The 23,098-nt window shown below is 36.4% G+C and overlaps 1 protein-coding gene across 3 annotated transcripts in view; it reads left to right on the top strand.

Moving 5' to 3' along the window:
- Positions 1-20,226, top strand: part of LOC120541444 (aggrecan core protein-like) — a 177,842-nt gene extending 157,616 nt beyond the window's left edge. For all 3 annotated transcript variants that reach the window (XM_039773072.1, XM_039773071.1, XM_039773070.1), the window contains 4 exons: positions 2,414-2,496; positions 12,757-12,901; positions 15,658-15,840; positions 19,600-20,226. In XM_039773072.1, coding sequence (XP_039629006.1) covers positions 2,414-2,496; positions 12,757-12,901; positions 15,658-15,840; positions 19,600-19,685 — 497 coding nt within the window. In that variant the 3' untranslated portion in view covers positions 19,686-20,226. The remainder of the gene's footprint in view (positions 1-2,413; positions 2,497-12,756; positions 12,902-15,657; positions 15,841-19,599) is intronic.
- Positions 20,227-23,098: the final 2,872 nt, after the last annotated feature.

Here is a 23,098-nt window from a genome sequence, read left to right as displayed (position 1 = left end):
ATAAAAATTCACAAAAAACAAGAACATCTGTACTTTCAAAGAGCACCCATTCTCACATATATACACACATTTTTTATTTTTGAGAGAATTTGTCTTCCTTCTGTTTCATAATTATTAAAAGAACATTTTTCCTTAAAACCTGTTCAGGGTCAGAAGGAAAGATGTTTTTCACTTTTATGAACAATGTGGAAAAATTTTAATTATACCAAATATTATACATATTCAAAACTCATAATATTTTAACTTAATTTAATTCAGCACTTTGTATCAGATATTTCTAATTTTATGTGTAGAATATATTTCATTGCTTTAACAATTTAATTGGTACCATTTTCAAAAGTAATTACAGACCATTGTTTCTTAGGTAGGGCGGCACGGTGGCGCTGCTGCCTCGCAGTTAGGAGACCCGGGTTCGCTTTTTGGGTCCTCCCTGCGTGGAGTTTGCATGTTCTCCCCGTGTCTGCGTGGGTTTCCTCCCACAGTCCAAAGACATGCAGGTTAGGTGGATTGGCGATTCTGAATTGACCCTAGTGTGTGTTTGTGTGTGGGTGTGTTTGTGTGTGTCCTGCGGTAGGTTGGCACCCTGCTCAGGATTGGTTCCTGCCTTGTGCCCTGTGTTGGCAGGGATTGGCTCCAGCAGACCCCCGTGACCCTGTGTTCGGATTCAGCGGGTTGGAGAATGGATGGATGGATGTTTCTTAGGTACAATTCTGCATTTCCAGACACACCCAGCATTCTTTTAACCCATTTAATCATTCTCAGCATTTTCCCTCAAACATTTTGCCTTATAAAACAACTAAAGCAGCATTTCTTTTATCTTTCATTCTTTCCAAACGTTCTCTCAGTCTCTCTGTCTCTCTCACTTCACCCTTTCTTGCTCGTGTGACTTTCTTGCACATTAAGAGCCTTGTTTAAGTGTTTAGTAGTCAATTAATCACTCACATTACAGTGATTTTGATAGTATTTTACAGATCGCCATACTTCCTGCTTTACCATCATTCAAATTGTGCTCTCATCTTAAACACTTTACTGAGTATGAAATAAGTCTTATGTAGGTATTTTTCTTTAACTGCTTATTTTACTAACCCCTTTGTTTCAAATCAAATTCCAAACATACTGACTTTGCAAGCAGTATTAAACTTTTTGTTTCTACATTTTCCCAATCTATGTAAATGTTTAAGCATGTTTTACTGCTTTTTATCTCTTTTATTAATATTATTATTTGCCATAAAAGCAGACAGCAAGCCTAATTCTGACTACCCACATAACAGAGTTCAGTATAACAGTGATGGAGAACCCTATGAATAACTCGAAGGACACTGCTGTACTCTTTGAGAGTCTCATTCTCCTACTTATGCCTATAGTATTAGTTTTACTAACCTTAAATTTTACTATCTGATATAAACATATTTTACTGCAGTCTTTAAACGAAAAACAAAACATTTACTGTTCTATCTAAATTTATCCCTTGGCAGCGTTTCCATTTTCAACAAGGGCATTGTCTCACAAGTAGGAAGTGTTCTTCCTCACAGCTAGAAACCATTCCCTAAATAAGACTTCAACATGGTCACATCCACCTAGTTTGTTCTAATTCTATCCATAACTTTATTTCTCTTCGTACTGAGCATGGTCACATACAAATCCATACAGTATTTTATCCCTTGATACTGAGAACCTTTATCTAAACCCCAAATAAAAAATTAGAACGCTCACTCTCCTGCAAATTTCTTCTACCACAGGTAATCTCAGTCAAACCCCTTGACAATAGTGCCTACTAGTCAGCGAGTCCCTGGCTTCAGTAATGACAATCATCTCTGCCAGGGAAGATTTACAGTCATGAGTAAGGAAATTACGAACAGGGAATGGTGCCACCCTAGGACAACACTTGGCACAGCCACACTCAAAGGCAATTTCACTTGTCGAGACACCAAGCTTGCCAGGAGTCACCTGGCATTGTACAAACTCACCGCCAATCTCCGTTGCCTCCCAGCAACTCCCTCTGACAGCATAAGCTCACTTTTAGGCAGAGAAAAAATAAAATACATTTTTAAATTTATTTTTTAAATACATTTTTAAACAGCATAGCTATGAGATCAGGTGGCTGCATTAATTTCTTCCAAGTACATATATTGTACATATATAGTATAAGTACTGTATACATGCCAACCAAGTTCAATCCTATGATGTGTTCAAATCCTGAGTTTGAAAGGTGAAAAAGGAAAGTAAATCATTTAACCCTCATAGTATAATGTTAATTAATAATGTAAAATTGTAGTAATCTGTTGAAGGATTGCCTTTTGTTCCTTCTTGCAGAATTTTTAATTGGTCATGGTTTTCATTTCTTCTTTTTAAACGTGCCTGATGAATAGTACTAATTGGAGTTCCAGCTTTATTGATCACTCTTTCTTCCTAGATAATGCACAAAACTATCAGTGGATCGGCCTAAATGACAGGACGCTTGAGGGTGACTTTCGATGGTCAGATGGACAGCCTCTGGTGAGTTCTGGCAGAAGATAAATGTGCTATGTTATATTGTCAAATTTATAAGCTGCTAATAATATGATCCATGATTATTGCTCAAAAATTAATTTATTTTGTTACTATGTATCTTACTTCTGCAAGATGTAATCTGTATTGGATGTGGCATTTGATGAATCATGTTATCAATATTTACAAGCAACTGTGAGAAAAAGTAGCAATGAGATATTGATTTCCAGGGCTATATTGTAACAGTTAACACATTTAAGTAATAATAGCAAAAATAACAACATGCAGTGTGAAGCCAACCAGGACCCAGACAGGCGGGACACCAATTTGCCACACACAACACGTTTATTTACAATTGAGGAGCGTTTCACCCTGCTCCTCACAGCACAGTGCACAAATCACTGCACAACAAAGTCCCTTCTCTGCCACCAGTCCATCCGCTTCCACTCCTCCTTAGGCTTTGTCTTCCTCCTCCTCCTGCTCCTGCTCCCGACTCTGGCTGAAGAATGGTGGGGATAGGCCCCTTTTTATAGGGCACCTGGAAGGACTCCAGGTGCCCAAAAAGCTTCTTCTGATCACACTTCTGGGTATGGTGGAAGTGTGGCCAAATAAGGCCCTGGAAATGTCCATGCGCCCCCTGGCTCCAACGCTCATGACCCGTGGCCCCGTTGGAAACCAAGGGAGCTGCCCTCTGGCGGCCCAGGTGGAGAAACTATCCTGAAAATACTTTCTCCCCAGGACCTTCCACACTCAGGGGTGTGCCACAGCAATAAAATGTATTTAATTCATTTTTAAAGATTTCAAATGTAGCACCCTTCTGATTCAACAGACTGGACATATTTAAGAACATTAGAACTTTCTAGATGAGAAAATAAAGGCCAATAAACCTCCCCAGTACTATCCACTTAATTTTTCTCAAGTAACATCAAGTCTAGTTTTGAAAATCCCTAAAGTTCTTCTGTCTAAAACTCTACTTGGTAGCTTATTTCATGTGTTTATGATTCTCTTTGTAAAGAAAAACGTCCTAATGTTTGTGAGAAATTTACAATCAACAAGTTTCCAACTGTGTCACCTTATTCTTGATGAACTCATTTTAAAGTAACCTTGATCCACTGTACTAATTCCTTTCACAACTTTAAACATTTTAGTCATGTCTCCTATTAATCATCTTTTTCTTAAACTGAAAAGGCTCAGCTCCTGTAATGCTTCCTCATCCCATGTAGTCCTGGAATCAGCCTAGTCACTATTCTCTGGACTTTCTCTAGCACTGTTATGTCCTTTTTTAGCCTTTATACCAAAACTGCACACGGTTCTCCAGATGAGGCCTCACCAGTGTGTTATAAAGCTTGAGCAGAACCTCCTTTGACTTGTACTCTACACGTCGTGCTATATAACTCAATATTCTGTTAGTCTTCTGAATGGCTTTTGAAAACTGTCTGGCAGTTTATAATGTTAAGTTCACTATAAACTTCTACATCCTTCTCATAAGGTGGACTGTTCTTTTTTCAGACCTCCCATTATGTATTCAAACCTAACATTTTTACTTCCAGCATGTAATACTTGCCACAAATCTACCCAAGCCTGTATGCTTGGGATTAATAAAGTATCTATCTATCTATCTATCTATCTATCTATCTTTCTATCTATCTATCCTTATATAATGCATCTATCTATCTATCTATCTATCTATCTATCTATCTATCTATCTATCTATCTATCTATCTATCTATCTATCTATCTATCTATCTATCCTTATATAATGCCTCTATCTATCTATATCTATCTATCTATCTATCTATCTATCTATCTATCTATCTATCTATCTATCCTTATATAATGCCTCTATCTATCTATCTATCTATCTATCTATCTATCTATCTATCTATCTATCTATCTATCTATCTATCTATCCTTATATAATGCCTCTATCTATCTATCTATCTATCTATCTATCTATCTATCTATCTATCTATCTATCTATCTATCTATCTATCTATCTATCTATCTATCTATCTATCTATGCTGTACCTGTAATAATTCAATGAATTCTAGATAATCTAACAATCTGCCTAGCTTGGTATCATCTGCAAACATAACCAGCTTATTATTTATATTCCTATCCAAATCATTTATATATATTAAAAATAGCAGGGACCCTAGTAGTGAACACAACTTGTATGGAACACAACTCTTAACCAATTCTGAAATAGTTCCTCGCACCAGCAGCCTCTGCTTCCTGTGTCTGAGCCAATTTTACACCTATCTACAAATAATACCCTGAACTGCCACTTCTTTTATTTTCATGCCCAACCTCTCATGTAGGACCTTATCAAATGCTTTCTGAACGTGAAGAGAAATTATATCATATGCTCTTCTTTGATCATATCCTTTTGTTGCTTCTTCATATAATTCCAGCATGTTGGTAAAACATGACCTCCCTCTTCTGAACCCACGCTGACCATTCAGTAAAATTCATGTTCTTGCCATGCATTTCTCAATTTTATACTTAATAATTCCTTTCCTTGATTTACCTATTATGCACATTAAGCTTACTGACCTAGAGTTGCTTGGATCTGCCCTTTTAATATAACAGGATAATATTTGCCATTTTCTATTCCTTCAGAATTTCATCAGGTCAGCAGTGACTGATTAAAAATATGCATCAAACGTTTGGACAGTATATGTACTCACTAACCTATTTAAGAACTCTGGGATAAACATTATCTGGTCCTGGTGATTTGTTTGATTTCAGTGTATTTCATCTAAGTAGTTGTTCTCTCTCTACAATTTCCAATTGTACCTCCTTAGTAGTCCCTTTTTCCTCTGGGATGTTATCTGCTTCCTCACATGTGAAGACCTCAGTATGAGTTTAGAGCATCTGCTACTTCACAGTTTGTATTTTTTAAATCTCCTTTATTATTCCTAATGTACTTCACCTCCTCCTTGACTGTTCTTTTACTATTAAAATGCAGAAAGAATCTCTTTGGGTCATCTTTCACTATAGATAGATAGATAGATAGATAGATAGATAGATAGATAGATAGATAGATAGATAGATAGATAGATAGATAGATAGATAGATAGATAGATAGATAGATAGATAGATAGATAGATAGATAGATAGATAGATAGATAGATAGATAGATAGATAGATAGATAGATAGATAGATAGATAGATAGATAGATAGATAGATAGATAGATACTTTATTAATCCCAAGGGGAAATTCACATAATCCAGCAGCAGTATACTGATACAAAGAAACAATATTAAATTAAATAGTAATAAAAATGAAAAGAATTAAAATAAAATTAATGTTCGCATTTACTCCCCCGGGTGTATATCTTTTATCTGCTATATTCCTCGCTAACTACGTTTAGCCTCCCTAATATCCTTCTTAATGGTCACCCTCATGTTCTTATGTCTTACAATTCACAATTGTGTCTTTAATCTTATAAACCTATAGCTGTTTTTTTCCTTTACAGCATTTTTTTCAACTCTTTATTAATCCACTTTGGAAAAGAAAATCATAGAAAATACAAAGCATCATATTACATTATTGTATTGTTACAGAAAATGACAGCTTGCAAAGAATAAGGGACCAGAAGATAAGATATAAACCTAGGCAAGTTCTAAACCAAAAATTTGGACCAATCTGTTGTCAATATCTATGATAAGAAACAATGACTCACAGTTGGAAATTCAAAGTAGTGGGTAAAAAACAAAAAACACCAAATAAACATACGTTTTGAGGTTCTATCCATAATCTTGCTTTAAAGAGCATGGTGTGACCAACAAAACTGCAAACTATTTTCTTCTCTGTTGCTCAGATGTTGGCTCTTCAGCTTTTCTTCTAGATGTTTTCATTTTGAGCCATCCTGGAGGTACAATCATTTTCAAAGAAAAAATTAGGTGCAGCAAAGGAAGCTTACAAAGTTTTGAATCAGAGGTGGATCTAATATGAAACTAATGAAGCTTAAGCTTCAGGCCCCTAATCCTGGAAGGGGCCTCAGAAGTGACTGTAGTTTTCATCCCCTCATAACTTTAAAACTGTAAGTCATAGGAAATTTTAATTCACACCAGCGACTTTTACATGTGAGATAATCCAGTACAGTAATTCAGTAATCAAAATCTGAGATGTAATGGTTAGATTTAAAAAACAATTTGTGGTGAAATGTCATGGAACAACCCCATGGAAGAAAATAACAGTGGTTACTCAAACATTGTTGCTGGTTGCAAAGAGGCCCCAATAACAATCAAAGCTTCTGGGACCCAGAATTATAGGTTATTATTATTTTAAGAAGATTCATTTAAAGAACTTTACTATTTGTTTGAAAAAGTCTGTTATTACCATATATACTTGCGGATAAGTTTTCCCATGGGTAAGTTGGGACTTGCTTTTACAGTATAATTTCTGGTATTTTGTAATGTTGGTCGTATTAGAATGCAGAAAACTCGTGGACACACAGTAATACCCAAACTATTCCAAAGCAATGTTTGCACTGATTTGTGTTTTTTGTATCTCACACCCGCATACACCTTTATCGTAAAAGCATCCGTTATCTATGATGAACAGTTCGATCAGAAGAAAATATGAAGCTGGTTTTAAATTAAACATTGTTGAATTAGTGAAAGAAATTGGTAACTGTGATGCTGCAACAAACTTCGATAGGTCTGAGAAAGTGATGCAAGATTGGAGGAGGCGAGAATTAAGTGTTGCATTTTTAAATTGGCGTATAAGACGGGGTCTGATTTTATAAATCGATTTTTTATAAAGAATCTGCTCTGCTACTCTTTTTCAGTTCCCTCTAATTTTACTGTTCTTGATTTTCCAGTCTCCGATAATAAAGCTATTACTATATCTCAACCCAGTTATCTAAGACAAATCATACTTATATATTTTTTTTTCCTTCTTCTTCTTCTTTCGGCTGCTCCCGTTAGGGGTTGCCACAGTGGATCATCTTCTTCCATATCTTTCTGTCCTCTGCATCTTGTTCTGTTACACCCATCACCTACATGTCCTCTCTCACCACATCCATAAACCTTCTCTTAGGCCTTCCTCTTTTCCTCTTACCTGGCAGCTCGATCCTTAGCATCTTTCTCCGAATATACCCAGTATTTCTCCTCTGCACATGTCCAAACCAACGCAATCTCGCCTCTCTGACTTTGTCTCCCAACCGTCCGACTTGAGCTGACCCTCTAATGTCCTCATTTCTAATCCTATCCATCCTCATCACACCCAGTGCAAATCTTAGCATCTTTGACTCTGCCAGCTCCAGCTCTGTCTCCTGCTTTCTGGTCAGTGCCACCATCTCCAGCCCATATCACAATCGGAAAAATCTTCAACCATCTGTACTTGATTCTTTTATTGGTCTTCTACTTCCTCAGTATTCTTTTCCACTTCTATCTGAGGTTGATGTCCTTGACTGATCTCCATACAGATCAATCCTACACCAACTCAACAGTCAAGCTGTTTTCCTTCAGATCTTCTTCTTTACTTTATATACCCACCTCCATACTCTTGCTTCTCATTACTTATTTTAAAATGTTGTTATTATTATTAGTAGTAGTATTAATATTAAAAGAATAAAACAAACTCACTCAGAATAACATGAAAGATGTCTGGAATGGACTGGACTGAGCATAATTACAGGATTTAGCAATCCAGGGCTGAGGTGCTAGAAGTAGATGTGGACAAAGCTAACGCCCCGACCAATTATTTAATAGATCTTCCCACCTACTGCCACCTTTTTCCAATGACCAGTTTCCCACACCATCCCTACTAATCAATAACTCCTATCACATCAACTGGAATGGCCAGTAATGAATTCACCTCTGTCCATCAGTAGCAGCTGCCAATAACTGAAGACCGAGTAAGGACACAACTATGGAAGCTACACACAGGAATAGCTGTAAGACCAGATGGAGTCAGTCCATGAGTTTTTAAGGCCTTTTCTGACCAAATTTATGGTATCTTCCGTCATCTGATCAGTCAATTCCTGAGGCTGCTGTGGAAAACATTCTGCATTTTTTATATCCTAAAGAAGGCAGGCATCTGTTTACCTTATGACTACAGACTAGTGGCACTTACATCTCACATCATAAAGACCGTTTAGAGACTGGTCCTGGACTATATGAGTCAATTTGCGGTAGACCACCTAAACCCTCTGCAGTTTGACTGTCAAACAAAGACTGGAGTGGAGGATGCAATTAACTAGCTGTTCAACTTATTCTCATCCTAACAAAGCTGCCAGTAGTGTCATGATTATGTTTTTTGATTTCTCTAGTGCTTTCAATACTATCCAGTTAACTTTTTAAAGGGAAGCTTTGGGATAAACAGGTACTTAATCCTATGGTGTCCTGAATAATAGACTATCTGTTGGGCAGGCTGCAGTTTGTGAGACTCAATGACTGTGCTTCAGATACAGATTTGAGCAACACTAGAGCACCGCAAGGAAGAGTTCTGTCTCCTTTTCTCATGGTGTGTATTGATAAGGGAGATGAGACAGGGTATAGGGGTCAGGGAGAGAGCTTTATTTCTTGGTGGAAAGAGAATTGTTTGCATCTTAACATCAGCATAAGCCATGAAATGGTTATTGACTTTCACCACACCAAAGAGCCTCAATGTCCAGTCACTATTCAGGGAGTACATGTAGAGGTGGTGCACTCCTACAAGTACTTGGTGTCCAGATCTCTACTCCTGATGTCACTCTTCCCCCTCCCCTCGGCCTTCAGCCTCTGTCTCAGATTAACGCAAATATATCACTCCTGCAAGCAAACTATGATTCTTGGCACAATGAGAGAAGTCGCAAAATCAACCGGAATGTTCAAGCAAATTATAGAAATAAAAAGATGTAAATCTGTTAAGTAGTTCTCTCATTCACTAATTAAGCGGAGTTAAGGTTATGCCTTAAGGCTGACGCGTGAGTGAGGAGTGCCCTGCCCTCCGCCCCGCAGCCCGATGAGTCTCTAATAAATCGGTAACAGTGCTAATAAGTCGCAAAATCAACGGAATGTTCCAGCAAATTATAGAAAAAAAGCAATCTAAATCTGTTAAGTAGTTCTCTCCTGAAAAGTGGACAGACATAAAAACAGTTCTAAAAAACTATAAGAAATTTCACACTTGGACCACAAAATTTTTAAAACTGTTTCTTAGCGAGCACCTATGGGCCAAGGGTAACCTACATTCCAAATTTCAAGTCCCAAGTCCTCATGGTTCGGGAGATTTCGTGATGAGTGAGTCAGTGGTATTTGGCTTTTATATAGATTGTTATGTACATGCAGTGAATTTTCATCTTGTATCTTATGTAATTAATTGCATTTTAAGCACCTTTTTTGATTCTTACTACAAAAGACATTTAGGAAATAGAGTTTGGTTAATTGATCTTGTTCCTGTTTGTAGATCCCTCCTTGCTACTGGGATAGATCTCACTTCCTGTACCACACTATTAAAAAATATTTCAATAATTAAATTTGGAAAATAAAAATAAAAAGATTTCCTGATCTTGCTTTCTCAATTCTGACTGCAGTAATCACTGCGAACCAATACATTTTATATGTACTGTATAGCTGAAAGATGTTATATAAAAAAACAGTTTTATCCTCTTTAAAATCAATTTCTTACCCATAAGTATAATACCTGCTGAGCTAAACTAGGAAATCAGAAATTTCCCACAATAAAACAGATATTATTAAAACGAATCTTTTATACACAATTCATGTAAATTTTCTTATGCATCAGTGAAAATGCATGATAACATAATATAACATTCCCAAACAGCCTATCACTGAGCCCGCTCACTGACACACTTGCACTCACATTACTGCCAGTCTACAGTCACCAAATATCCAAGTTGATCACCTTTGGGGATATTCGAGGAACATTCATGCAGGCACAAGGATAACTTGCAAAATGGACAATGGCAGGACAAAGGTATCAATTATTATTATGAATAATACTTATCATGCAGCAAATTTCAGGAGAATTTGGATGGAGGAAAATTAAAAGCTATGGAGCCTTAAGGGATGCAGTGTTTTGGTATTTAAGGAAAAGAAAAATGGTTAGAATGATACAAGTAATGTACAGTGGTGTGAAAAACTATTTGCCCCCATCCTGATTTCTTATTCTTTTGCAAGTTTGTCACACAAAATGTTTCTGATCATCAATCACATTTAACCATTAGTCAAATATAACACAAGTAAACACAAAATGCAGTTTTTAAATGATGGTTTTTATTATTTAGGGAGAAAAAATCCAAACCTACATGGCCCTGTGTGAAAAAGTAATTGCCCCCTGAACCTAATAACTGGTTGGGCCACCCTTAGCAGCAATAACTGCAATCAAGCGTTTGCGATAACTTGCAATGAGTCTTTACAGCTCTGGAGGAATTTTGGCCCACTCATCTTTGCAGAATTGTTGTAATTCAGCTTTATTTGAGGGTTTTCTAGCATGAACCACCTTTTTAAGGTCATGCCATAGCATCTCAATTGCATTCAGGTCAGGACTTTGACTAGGCCACTCCAAAGTCTTCATTTTGTTTTTCTTCAGCCATTCAGAGGTGGATTTGCTGGTGTGTTTTGGGTCATTGTCCTGTTGCAGCACCCAAGATCGCTTCAGCTTGAGTTGACGAACAGATGGCGGACATTCTCCTTCAGGATTTTTTGGTAGACAGTAGAATTCATGGTTCCATCTATCACAGCAAGCCTTCCAGGTCCTGAAGCAGCAAAACAACCCCAGACCATCACACTACCACCACCATATTTTACTGTTGGTATGATGTTCACTTTCTGAAATGCTGTGTTCCTTTTACGCCAGATGTAACGGGCCATTTGCCTTCCAAAAAGTTCAACTTTTGTCTCATCAGTCCACAAGGTATCTTCCCAAAAGTCTTGGCAATCATTGAGATGTTTCTTAGCAAAATTGAGACGAGCCCTAATGTTCTTTTGCTTAACAGTGGTTTGCGTCTTGGAAATCTGCCATGCAGGCCGTTTTTGCCCAGTCTCTTTCTTATGGTGGAGTCGTGAACACTGACCTTAATTGAGGCAAGTGAGGCCTGCAGTTCTTTAGACGTTGTCCTGGGGTCTTTTGTGACCTCTCGAATGAGTCGTCTCTGCGCTCTTGGGGTAATTTTGGTCGGCCGCCACTCCTGGGAAAGTTCACCACTGTTCCATGTTTTTGCCATTTGTGGATAATGGCTCTCACTGTGGTTCGCTGGAGTCCCAAAGCTTTAGAAATGGCTTTATAACCTTTATCAGACTGATAAATCTCAATGACTTCTGTTCTCATTTGTTCCTAAATTTCTTTGGATCTTGGCATGATGTCTAGCTTTTGAGGTGCTTTTGGTCTACTTCTCTGTGTCAGGCAGCTCCTATTGAAGTGATTTCTTGATTGAAACTGGTGTGGCAGTAATCAGGCCTGGGGGTGGCTACGGAAATTGAACTCAGATGTGATACACCACAGTTAGGTGATTTTTGAACAAGGGGGCAATTACTTTTTCACACAGGGCCATGTAGGTTTGGATTTTTTTTTCTCCCTAAATAATAAAAACCATCATTTAAAACTGCATTTTGTGTTTACTTGTGTTATATTTGACTAATGGTTACATGTGTTTGATGATCAGAAACATTTTGTGTGACAAACATGCAAAAGAATATGAAATCAGGAAGGGGGCAAATAGTTTTTCACACCACTGTATAAAGGGATTGGCAAGAGCAGTGAGAACTACATATGGAAAAACAGAAATGATGTGTAAGCAGGTTTACATCCTTGTGCTTAATGTGCTTGTCCTATGCTTTTCAACTTGTCATCATGGCAGAGTCAGCGGAAGCATTAAAGAAATGGGCAATTTAGGGATGAGGGCATTGAAACAGGCAGGTTTGAAAGTTCATGGTGGAAAATCAGAGGTCATTGTTATTCCTATAGCTGGATGATAGAGGAGAAATTGTTAATATGGCATAGAGCCCATTCATATTTTTAAAAGGCAAAGAAGCTGAAGTATGTAGGGTCAGATATAATGAAAGAAGAGGGCTATTAAGTGAAAATAGATGAGAGAATAAGGGCAGTATGGAAGAAACTACAGGAGGTATCAGAAGGGGTATGTGATAAAAAGGTTTTCAAGCAAACAAAAATAGTAAAAATGTTTTTAACAGTAATGAAGTTAGTTTTTATTTATGGCATAGAGATACGGGCATTAGGAGAAAAAAAAAAAAAACAAAAAGATAAAGAAAACAAAGAAACTAAGAAAAGTTTTTATGTATATATTTATTACAGCAATATGAAAACTGGAGGCCAAGTCAACCTGATAGCTACTTCAGCTCTGGAGAAGACTGTGTTGTAATGATCTGGCATGAGGCTGGACAGTGGAATGATGTCCCGTGCAACTATCACCTGCCCTTCACGTGCAAAAAAGGAACAAGTAAGTGTAGCTGATATACTACGGAGGCCATTCTTTGCATAACGTACCAATTGTTTGATATTTCCTGATTTTAATGGACAGTTGGCCTAGGTCTTTATTACTGTGATTGTAATAATAATAATAATAATAATAATACATTTTATTTTTATAGCACCTTTCCCATGCTCAAGGCACTTTACAGAGTTTAAGAAAGAACAGCAGGGTATACAGTATATAGCATTTTACTAAACCAGAAAAATAAATAAAGAAGAGTAAGATAGTAAATTCAGAGAAAAGCCTAACAAACAACATGCAGTTATTGATGGTCTAGAACACATGTGACTAACAATGTCAGTTAAAACTGACTGGGGGTCCCCAGAGGTTTATTTTCTTAAGGGATGCTTCTGATTGGAGATTTTGTTTTCCACTCCTCCATTATTAACTGGCCATAATTCAACGATAATATTAATTGGTAGGTTCATTTATATTAATCAGTTTGGTACTGCTTTGTTTTACTGTGTTTTTAAACAAATCTGCATCTTTATGTGTAAGCATTATTTAATTGGTAATTCGGAAAGTTTATGATTGTATTTTACCTGCTAACTTGTTACAGCATTCTGAGCCAGCAGTCAGTGAAGAGTGCAGTAACAAAATAAACTGAATTGATCTGACACAAAATATCATCAGAAACTGTAGTGGCAAAGTCTACAGAATGTTATATATAAGGTACGGTGTGAAAAGAGTAGAATTAAAATGGAAGCTACAGTAAGTCGAGAATACATATAATTATCTGATTTCTCATATATTGATAAAATTTAAAGGAAATCATTTTTTAGTAATTACATTAAGAGCAATACTGCATAATTGAAAGCTCACATTTCTAGGCAGTAAAAGAGGATCTTCATCTTGACCTTTTAATTCAGAAACATTGACACCATATATATAGCATCCTGAATTTCTGCTGTTTGTAGTTTTACTAGTATTTCACAATATTAACTCTTTGAGGGATGAATATTTTTTCCAAAAAACAGTTTTCTGAAAGGCAATGGCTTCACACAGAAATTAACATAAAACATCTGTTGCTACATGCTGTGGCTGCCAGTTTGCCAAGAATGTGCAGTAGGCTTGCTGCCAGGCTGTCTTTGTGTGGCTGGGGCAGCGGCAGCGGTCACTTTAGCAGTACATTGCAGTCTGGATTCTACCTCTTATCAATGTTAAGTGGCAGTCCTCCCAGGTGAACAGTGCCGTAGGCGTGTCAGTACCACGAATAGCTGGGGACCAGTCAGCTGAAGTTGGAACCTCACATTCATCTTCGATTGCTTGTATCAAAGTCGGAGTTCAACAAGTCATAGTCCAGTTTAGAGAGAATGGGCAAAACGTCATCCCTGGAGTATTCTGCTTTACACATCCGCTTTGATCTCCCGCCAGGTGTCAGGGCCATTTTTGCTGTTGTTTGTGCCTTGCTACTCATAGGAGTGCAGGAAATCTCGGTCAAAACCAAAGGAGCTAACTTTCCTTCTAGCAGCGAGACTCCAACTAAAACATAACGGTTGGTTTTGACACAGTTGACAGTTGATTACCATCGTCAACTCCTCCTTTTGACAAAAGTCAACATCAGCCCTGAAAAAGTTAAATTAGTGTATATTCTATTAAAACTTCTAATACAAGTTGGACACTATATTTACAAGACTCATTCAGTCTCCTTTTGTTAATATAATCCTTCATGTCTGTGGACTGTCTTATCATTCAGATATTCCTCACCTCTGAAAAACAGATGTAAATGTTTGTATATATAAGATCCAGCTATGTATTTACTGAACCCCCTAAATAAGAGGTTATAGAAAGCTGAAGAGGATAAAAGCAGCTTTGGGTGCAAGACCGTAATGAACCCTAATTGGAAAATTAGTTCATCAGAGTAAACTCATTCATATTCCTTCACTGATGATCGATGGGACACATTGGAACCACCAATTAAAATAGATTTTTTATATTTGGAATGATAAATAAAATATGGATTTACACAGAGAAAAACGGCACACAGTCACATGAATTTTACTGATGTCCTGTAACAACCACATTAACGAATCATACAGAATTTCCTAAATAAAAGAAATAGTTTATATTTTACTTCAACAAATTCACAGCAAAGCTCATAATAAATATCAGAATATTAGGTTAAGGCTTTAAGTGGGATTAAGCAATCTGAGTTCTATACAAGAATTATTGAACAGAATTATACCACAGATGTACAGTAGCTGTTCAAAGATTACATTTAGTAGTTAGGGTTTCTGCATATGCAATTTGTTGAGCTACTTTGAAGCTTATTAAATTATGGTTACTGGATTTTAATGATTACTTCTTTCCTCTGTAGTTCTGTCTTTATTATTATGGAATACTAAATTTCTCCTGTCTTAGGTGCTTTCATTACATCTATGAACTCCAGCTTCTGTGTTCTGCTATTTTTTTTCATTTTCCATGTTTGTATTGAAATAATTACATCCCCAACCGCCATTACCACAACATTCTTAGCAAGATTAAAATTGTTTATTTCATTTTGTTAATTGGGGGCGGTAATTGTACTTATAGCTATTCTGCAATCTGTAGGATCAGAACTGATGATCATTTTGTTATAACACATTGTTTGCATGTGCTCCCTGCAATACACAGGTATAGGCTCATATAATTCTTGCCAAAGTTTGAACAAATAAAATGGCTTGAAATAATGTAAGCTGCCAGTACAATGATTTCTCTTCTAAAAATGTCCTTTTCTTGATCAGTTGCTTGTGGAGCACCACCCACCGTTGAAAATGCCAGAGTCTTTGGAAAGACAAAAGACCGCTATGAAGTAAACTCCATAGTGAGGTACCAGTGCAAGCAAGGTTTTCGACAGCGCCACCTTCCTCTTGTCCGCTGTTTATCAGATGGAAAATGGGAGCATCCACAAGTAGAGTGTATATACGGTAAGTAATATAATTGCAGCTTAAAGAGCACAACCAAACTGGACCAGCAAAAAACAAAAGTTATTCTTGTTTTTCCTACTAGTGTTAATTTTTTTTGAGTGCTATCACTTTGCGTAGGATCCATATGGAAAACATCTTAAGCTATCAGAAGGAACAAAACTATTAAATCCAGGAAATGGGTTTCTGAAACACTTTATTTTACTGAAGGAGTCAATCCCAGAATGTTCTGCCACACTGATATTATATTGTATGGACGCCAATACAAAGCATATCAGAACGGTGTAAGTTTATTGGCCCTGATGTGAATCTGATGTGGCTGTGAGTTTTTTTAAGCAGAGCTGTAATTATGAATGTGACATACAGGTGACATCATCCTTTTTCAGGAATAGGCCTATGACGTTATCACGTCTTGTGGATAGCACAGGACTGCTAGCCGTCTTGAAATGGAGGAGTATGTACAGAGACTGGCCACAACAGTCCAGTACACGTATACAGGTCTATAGCCTATTATCTGCAACTTAGAAATTCTAAGAGCTATGACATTTTTATTTGAAAATTGATGTTTTATTTATTTATATATTTATTTTTTGAGCCAAGGGTCATCCAACAGCAGTTTTGCCAGGTGATGCTTGAAAATTCTCAGCTGAACATGTTTTAAATCTTTGTCTATATTAGTGGAATTTACAATGATTATAGTGAAATGGAGCAGATAGGCCACGATGTCACTTCTTTAAGAAAAACTCAATAGCTTTTGAAACACTTTATTTTAACTCTTTCAAAGAATAAACAGATTAAAGTAGAAGCAAATGATTAGAAGCACTCATCTCCCCATCCCATATACCTGACCAAGGGTGTCACTGCATCACAACTTTGTGCTCATAAAAGATTTAGTTTAGAAGCAGCAAATCCCAGTTGTGAATGGAGTTGCTGGATGCTGCATTTATTTGTAATTACGACATCTAAAACATCAGAAGTTATGTTGGTGCACAGAAAGAGCAAGACCTTTAATGTCTTTTAGTATAAGAATATGTGGTGGCAGGGGATGGGATGTGGGGATCAGTAAGTAATAGCATTGAAGAAAGTGAGCAAGAGATTAGAGACCAGATAACCAGAACAGAAGGTTCATTTCTTACTCCAGTTGTAAAAAATATACCTCAACCATGAAAATATTTAAAAGTACTGCAAAAAGATAAACTGTTTTGGTACCAATTGTATTTCACGTAAGGAAATTAAACAAACGTTTAGTTGAAATGTGTAATATTGGTATGTTGTACTCCTACCTTTGATGTCATGGCAGTTGTCACAGGACACACTCACTCACATTGGACCAATTAAGAGTCACTGGTTTACATGCTAGTTTTGAGATGCAAAGAATCTCAGATATGGGAAAGAGTTGCAACTTCCATAAACCAGTATGATTTCTTACCATCTCTTAAAATATTATAACATTATGTTCAACAAAATTACTGTTAATCAAAGAACAATGCAAAAATTTGCAACAATGTATATAAATACCGATAATAATAGACAATCAATAGGCTGTAGATCCCAGAGATGACTGAATTTGGGGGGATGTTAGAAAATACAGTAGGGTATGTTTTTTAGTTAGCTTAGTTTGTACTGGATAGTACTTTTGTAGTTTGTACTTTCTTTGAGCCCTTTCTTATTTGCAATGGTGATGGACAGGTTGACAGATGAGATTTCACAGGAGTTCCCATGGACTATGATGTTTGCTGATGACATTGTGAAATGTAGCGATAGTAGGGAGCAGGTCAAGAAAACCCTGGAGAGGTGGAGATATGCTCTAAGGAAGAGAGGAATGAAGGTCAGTAGGAACAAAACAGAATACAAGTGTGTAAATGAGAGGGAGGTCAGTGGAATGGTGAGGATGCAGGGAGTAGAGTTGGCGAAGGTGGATGAGTTTAAATACTTGGGATCAACAGTACAGAGTAATGGGGATTGTGGAAGAGAAGTGAAAAAGAGAGTGCAGGCAGGGTGGAATGGGAGAAGAAGAGAAAGGAGTAATTTGTGACAGATGAGTACCAGGAAGAGTGAAAGAGATGGTCTACAGGACAGTAGTGAGACCAGCTATGTTATATGGGTTGGAGACGGTTGCATTGATCAGAAAGCAGGAGACAGAGCTAGAGGTGGCAGAGTTAAAGATGCTAAGATTTGCATTGAGTGTGATGAGGATGGATAAGATTAGAAATGAGTACATTAGAGAGTCGACTCAAGTTGGACGGTTGGGAGATAAAGTCAGAGAGGCGAGATTGCGTTGGTTTGGACATGTACAGAGGAGAAATGCTGGGTATATTCGGAGAAAGATGCTAAGGATAGAGCTGCCAGGTAAGAGGAAAAGAGGAAGGCCTAAGAGAAGGTTTATGGATGTGGTGAGAGAGGACATGCAGGTGATGGGTGTGACAGAGCAAGATGATGAGGATAGAAAGCTATGGAAGAAGATGATCTGCTGTGGCAACCCCTAACAGGATCAGCCGAAAGAAGAAGTTTGTACTGGATAGGAATTTTCTGATACTAACTTAGTGACGTATTAGGAATATTAGGAGAATAATACACAGAAAACAAAATAGCAAATACCTTTAATTTATATTTCTCTGAAGCATTACTTGTGAAGAAGTTGGAAATCTCTCAGTATTTAAATGGAATATTAATGAAATATTAAGCAATTTAGAGATAAAAAGTAAAAAGTACTGCTGTCTGAAATCAAAATCATTTCCGGAATCAGATAGTATTTGTACAGCAATGTATAAAGAAGATGGTATTTATATGCAGTGTATATGAACACTTAATGCAAAATCTTTTAGAAATTTTGCATTCTGGAGAATTTCTAGAATTTGACCAGAAGGGTGCATACATTATTAATTTCAGCTTTCATAGAGAATATAATATGGTTCCACTTGAAAGGTTATTCATGAGACTAAAAGAAGTGGGAATACAAAATACAGCATTCACATGGGTAGAAAACCTTTTGCAATTTTGGTGACATTAATGATCAATATAACAATGTGAATAATCGCCTGGTTAAATATACAACTTAACATAAACTAGGGGTGATGAATACATTTCTTTGAATGAGAAAAATCATTCTAAAGAAAGACAGAATTCAGCATTGGACAGATTTGTGGCAGATATCATTAGTGGTGAATAAATGAAATTTTGTTATACAAATGAAGGAAAAATATTAGACACAATGGCATTTGAAAGTGCATTGTATGTGAAAAGTAAAATGAGCTATTTACTATCCACAGCCAGACAGTTTACATGAGGAATTAAAAAAGCTAATGTTGGGTTATATAGCATACTGTGTTGAGAACAAATCACGAGAGGTTATGCTTAAATTGTACAGCAGCATTGTGAGACCTCATCTGGAGTATTATGTGCAGTTTTGGATTCCATATTACAAAAGACATACGAGTGCTAGAGAAAGTCTGGAGACAAGCTACTGGACGGATTTCAGGACTGTGGGGAATAAAACATGAATGAAAGTTAAAGGGTGCTGGATATTTTCAGGCTGAGCAACTGAAGACTAAGGGGAGATATCATAGAAGTGTTACAAATTATGAAGGTAATTAATACGATAAATACCAGAACGTACTTTAGAATAAGAGCTAGAAGACGAGAATACAAATTGAAGTTGGTTAAAGGTAAATGTCACACTAAATTCAGATAGTATTTTGTATGTTGAGAAATAAATAATAAATTACTAATACCATTTATTTATATTGCTTTTTTTTATTGCAGTCAATCCAAACATCCACAGAATGTACAAGAGATCTAACAGGAGACAATTAAAAGCAGAAAGAACATCTCGGGGAAATGGACGCTAGACAAAAGACTGGGGGAATTCTAACAAACAAGAAAAGATAATTATTTTTAAAGAACATTTATATAAGAAGGATGATTTGTTGCATTTGAAAGAAAAAGAGATTATTAAATAATATTGTCTTCCTTGTATATATAAACACCAAAGTAAATTATAATAGGTGTTATTTGGTAGAGTCAGTGTGGCTGATATATTGGTTTGTAAAACTCCCTTTTAGACATTTTAAAAGGTAGGATGGGAAGCAGTGAATAGCTCAAAGGTTTTAATTGTAGTTTCATCTGTTTCTGTGTTTGTTATTTGAATTTTCTCACCCAGCAATGCTGTGATATTTATTATTTTGAACAAGCAAACTACCTTATTTGTTAGAATTCTTAATCATCTAGTTTTCTATGATAGATGCCAATGGACCACCAAGTTCTGTATTTTCATGTCTTCTCCAGGTTCAAGGAAACTTCCCAACCACATGGGAGAGATGCTTTTGCAGAGTTTTATATAGATGTAGCTTGCAAATTTTCAATAAAAAACACTATGCTCCTATCATACCATTATATATCAAAATATTCTCCCAAACAAAATTCAGATCTTACAGATACCATTTTTATTTTCTTGCAGTTTCTTTTGAGCAACTGAGGTTAAATTTGAAACTATGGATTTATGGTTTCAGGACATGCAGAACAGAGAGCCTACCAGTAATCAACTGATAATCTCTGCACTAATGCTAGTTTTCTGGTAGAAAAAGCTTCTGTATAAGCGTTATACAAATTATGAATGCATGTCATTACAGTGTAACAGGTTTAGGGAAGTCACAGCATGGCAAGAAAGATGTTAGCAATGCACATAAGTCCAAGGCAGTGTGTATATATATATATATATACAGTATATATATATATATATATATATATATATATATATATATATATATATATATATATATATATATGGTCCAATAAATTATTTATATCAGCACACCCAAACTCTACAGATCTACGAATTGATTTCAGCATTTGGAGAAATAAACCCTTGAAATACATTTCTGAACCTGCTTTATTCCATGCAGGGTCTCCGAGAGGCTGTGCTTCTAACAGGATCAAAGGATGCAATGTAGAAAGCAACAGTAGTTTGCTAAAAAAAAGTATCTCCAAATGACACAACGCTGTCTTTGGACTGATGGAGGAAACCCACACTGAAGAAAAAAGTTGTTATTAATTTAATTGGAGGTTTTAGTTTAATAATTGATAAATATTTTCTGTCACTTTAACTTTAGATAAAGTTAGATGTTGGGAATCTTTTTTGTAAAATTGGTATTGTTACAATTGTAAACTAAAAGATACCAAGCCCTAGTATTTTGAATTTAAGGGACTCACAAGCAGTAAAAAAATGATGTCAGGTATTTATCTCTTTTTGGTAAGAATGTGAGATGTGAAGGTTCTACTTGTGAATTCTAAAGGTTGGGAGTCTCAAATGTGAAGTATCATGAAAGTTTTTAAGTGCTAGTTGGACCTGTTCAAACTGTTCTTTGTGACATGTTTCATAAATACTGGTTTGTCTGCCATAAAAATCTCACACTGCATTGTGACAAGGACTTCAACGGAGTAAACAGTACATCAAGAATGAAAGAGAGCCTTGTACAGTGTGGCATAAAATTGTGACAAAGTTTTCAGTAAACATTGCTCAATCGCATAAATATGAACCAACAGGGTACAGCTCACTGTTGTTAAATATACATAATAAGTGCAGTATTCATCTGTCTTCATATACTATTTAAATGCACCCTCTTTTAGCTGCTTACAGAAGTTCCTTGAAGATCTGCAGAATGGGCACTTTAACCACCAAAACTGAGAGCCTTCTGGAAAATGAGAAGCACAGCCAATAAACAGGCTCATTGATATTCAGTCTTACAGGCGAGTGACAACTGAATAAACAATATGGACTGGAAAGAGGCTACAGTATAAAAAAAGTCTTCTGGATGCCTGCAGCTAAAGGATTAAAGACACAATATAAAATAGAGCTTAATTAATTCAAACAAAAAAAGGCCTTCTACCCTTTTACACAGCTACAAAAAAGTCTCCCTTTCTTACAAAATACTTGGCATTTCTCAAAAGAAATTGAACTGTTGTTCGTCACTGTAAAATTTCTGGAAAGAAAGATCAAGAAATGAAGGAAATAAGTCAGGGGGAACATTAGAAAATAAAGTTTAGACACTTAGCTGACCAGCACCTTCATTCTGCGTACATACATATTTGCTGTAATGTGCTGCTTGTTTCTGTTTATTCACTCATCGAGGTGTGCTAGAGTGAAACAAAAGTTGTACAGATAACTTATAGATCTCAAGACAACCTCCAAATAAATCATAGAAACTCACCTAAAAATAAAGTAGTTATAAAGAAAATATTCATTCACTTTAGCTTAAAACTTCTGGCACTATTTCTACATATATATTATCCAAAAGCACACTACTGCACTCTCATATATCAGTCATTTTATTACAAAAAGGAGTCTCTAGTGAACAAGCATTCCATTTGTGCTCAAGCACGGAGGTGGGGAGTAAGGTTGTGTCAACATTAAGATGTGTTTAGCTTAATAATAATCCCACGTACAAGCACCTCTTTGTCCCACATTGGTCATAAGCTAGACCACCTTTTTCTGCTGAATAGAGCATCTATAAAAGAGGTTTACAGCTCTTAAATAAGGCTCTTTTATGCGCCTGCCATTTCAACCTTTCTGCCCTTAGGCACCTCTGCTCCAGAAGTTTTGGCCCAGCATGTTCTCTCCTGGTCTACCAGTTTCTAAAGTAAAACATTAAACAGCTTCCCATTAACCATCACTGCTACCTTGTGGCCAGGCTCGATAGTGCAGGCCCCATTTTCGAACGTTGACTCCAATGCCATAATGTTCAAATATGTTCAAGCTGAAAGCACTTAGTTTATGTTGTGACGACAAAGCAAAGTATCAAGTTAACCTTCAACTCAAAATCTTAAAAACAAAAGTAAACATTGGTTAGTTTTTTTTTTTTTTCTGCCTAAACCCACTAATATATGTTTGTTTTTAGTCTTCATTATTCACGTAGCACTTTGCCATTTTAAGATATGCTACTAAAAGCTGCAATTTGCCAAAGACTCTGAAACTTTATTTTAAAAAGACATTTTCGAAATGTTCTCCAAGTTAGTTCTTTAAAATAATGTCATTTAGACTTGAAACGAGCCCCTGCTGCTTCCATGTGATGTGATTTGATAAGAAATGTGTCATTTCATCTTAAAAATATTGTGTTGAGGTTGTTAACACTGTGCTGCTTGATATTCTTTGTTTAATTTGCTTGTGTAATATAGTATAACTGTAGATGCACATTTTGCTGTATGAAGCAACATTAAATGAAACATTCTTGTTTATGCTTTACAATGCATTTAAGTCAGTTTAAAT

The sequence above is a fragment of the Polypterus senegalus genome, chromosome 12 (assembly GCF_016835505.1).
Source record: "Polypterus senegalus isolate Bchr_013 chromosome 12, ASM1683550v1, whole genome shotgun sequence".
Lineage (NCBI taxonomy): Eukaryota > Metazoa > Chordata > Cladistia > Polypteriformes > Polypteridae > Polypterus > Polypterus senegalus.
Note: the sequence above shows the minus strand (reverse complement) of the source record. Positions and strands in the feature narration are given on the sequence as shown.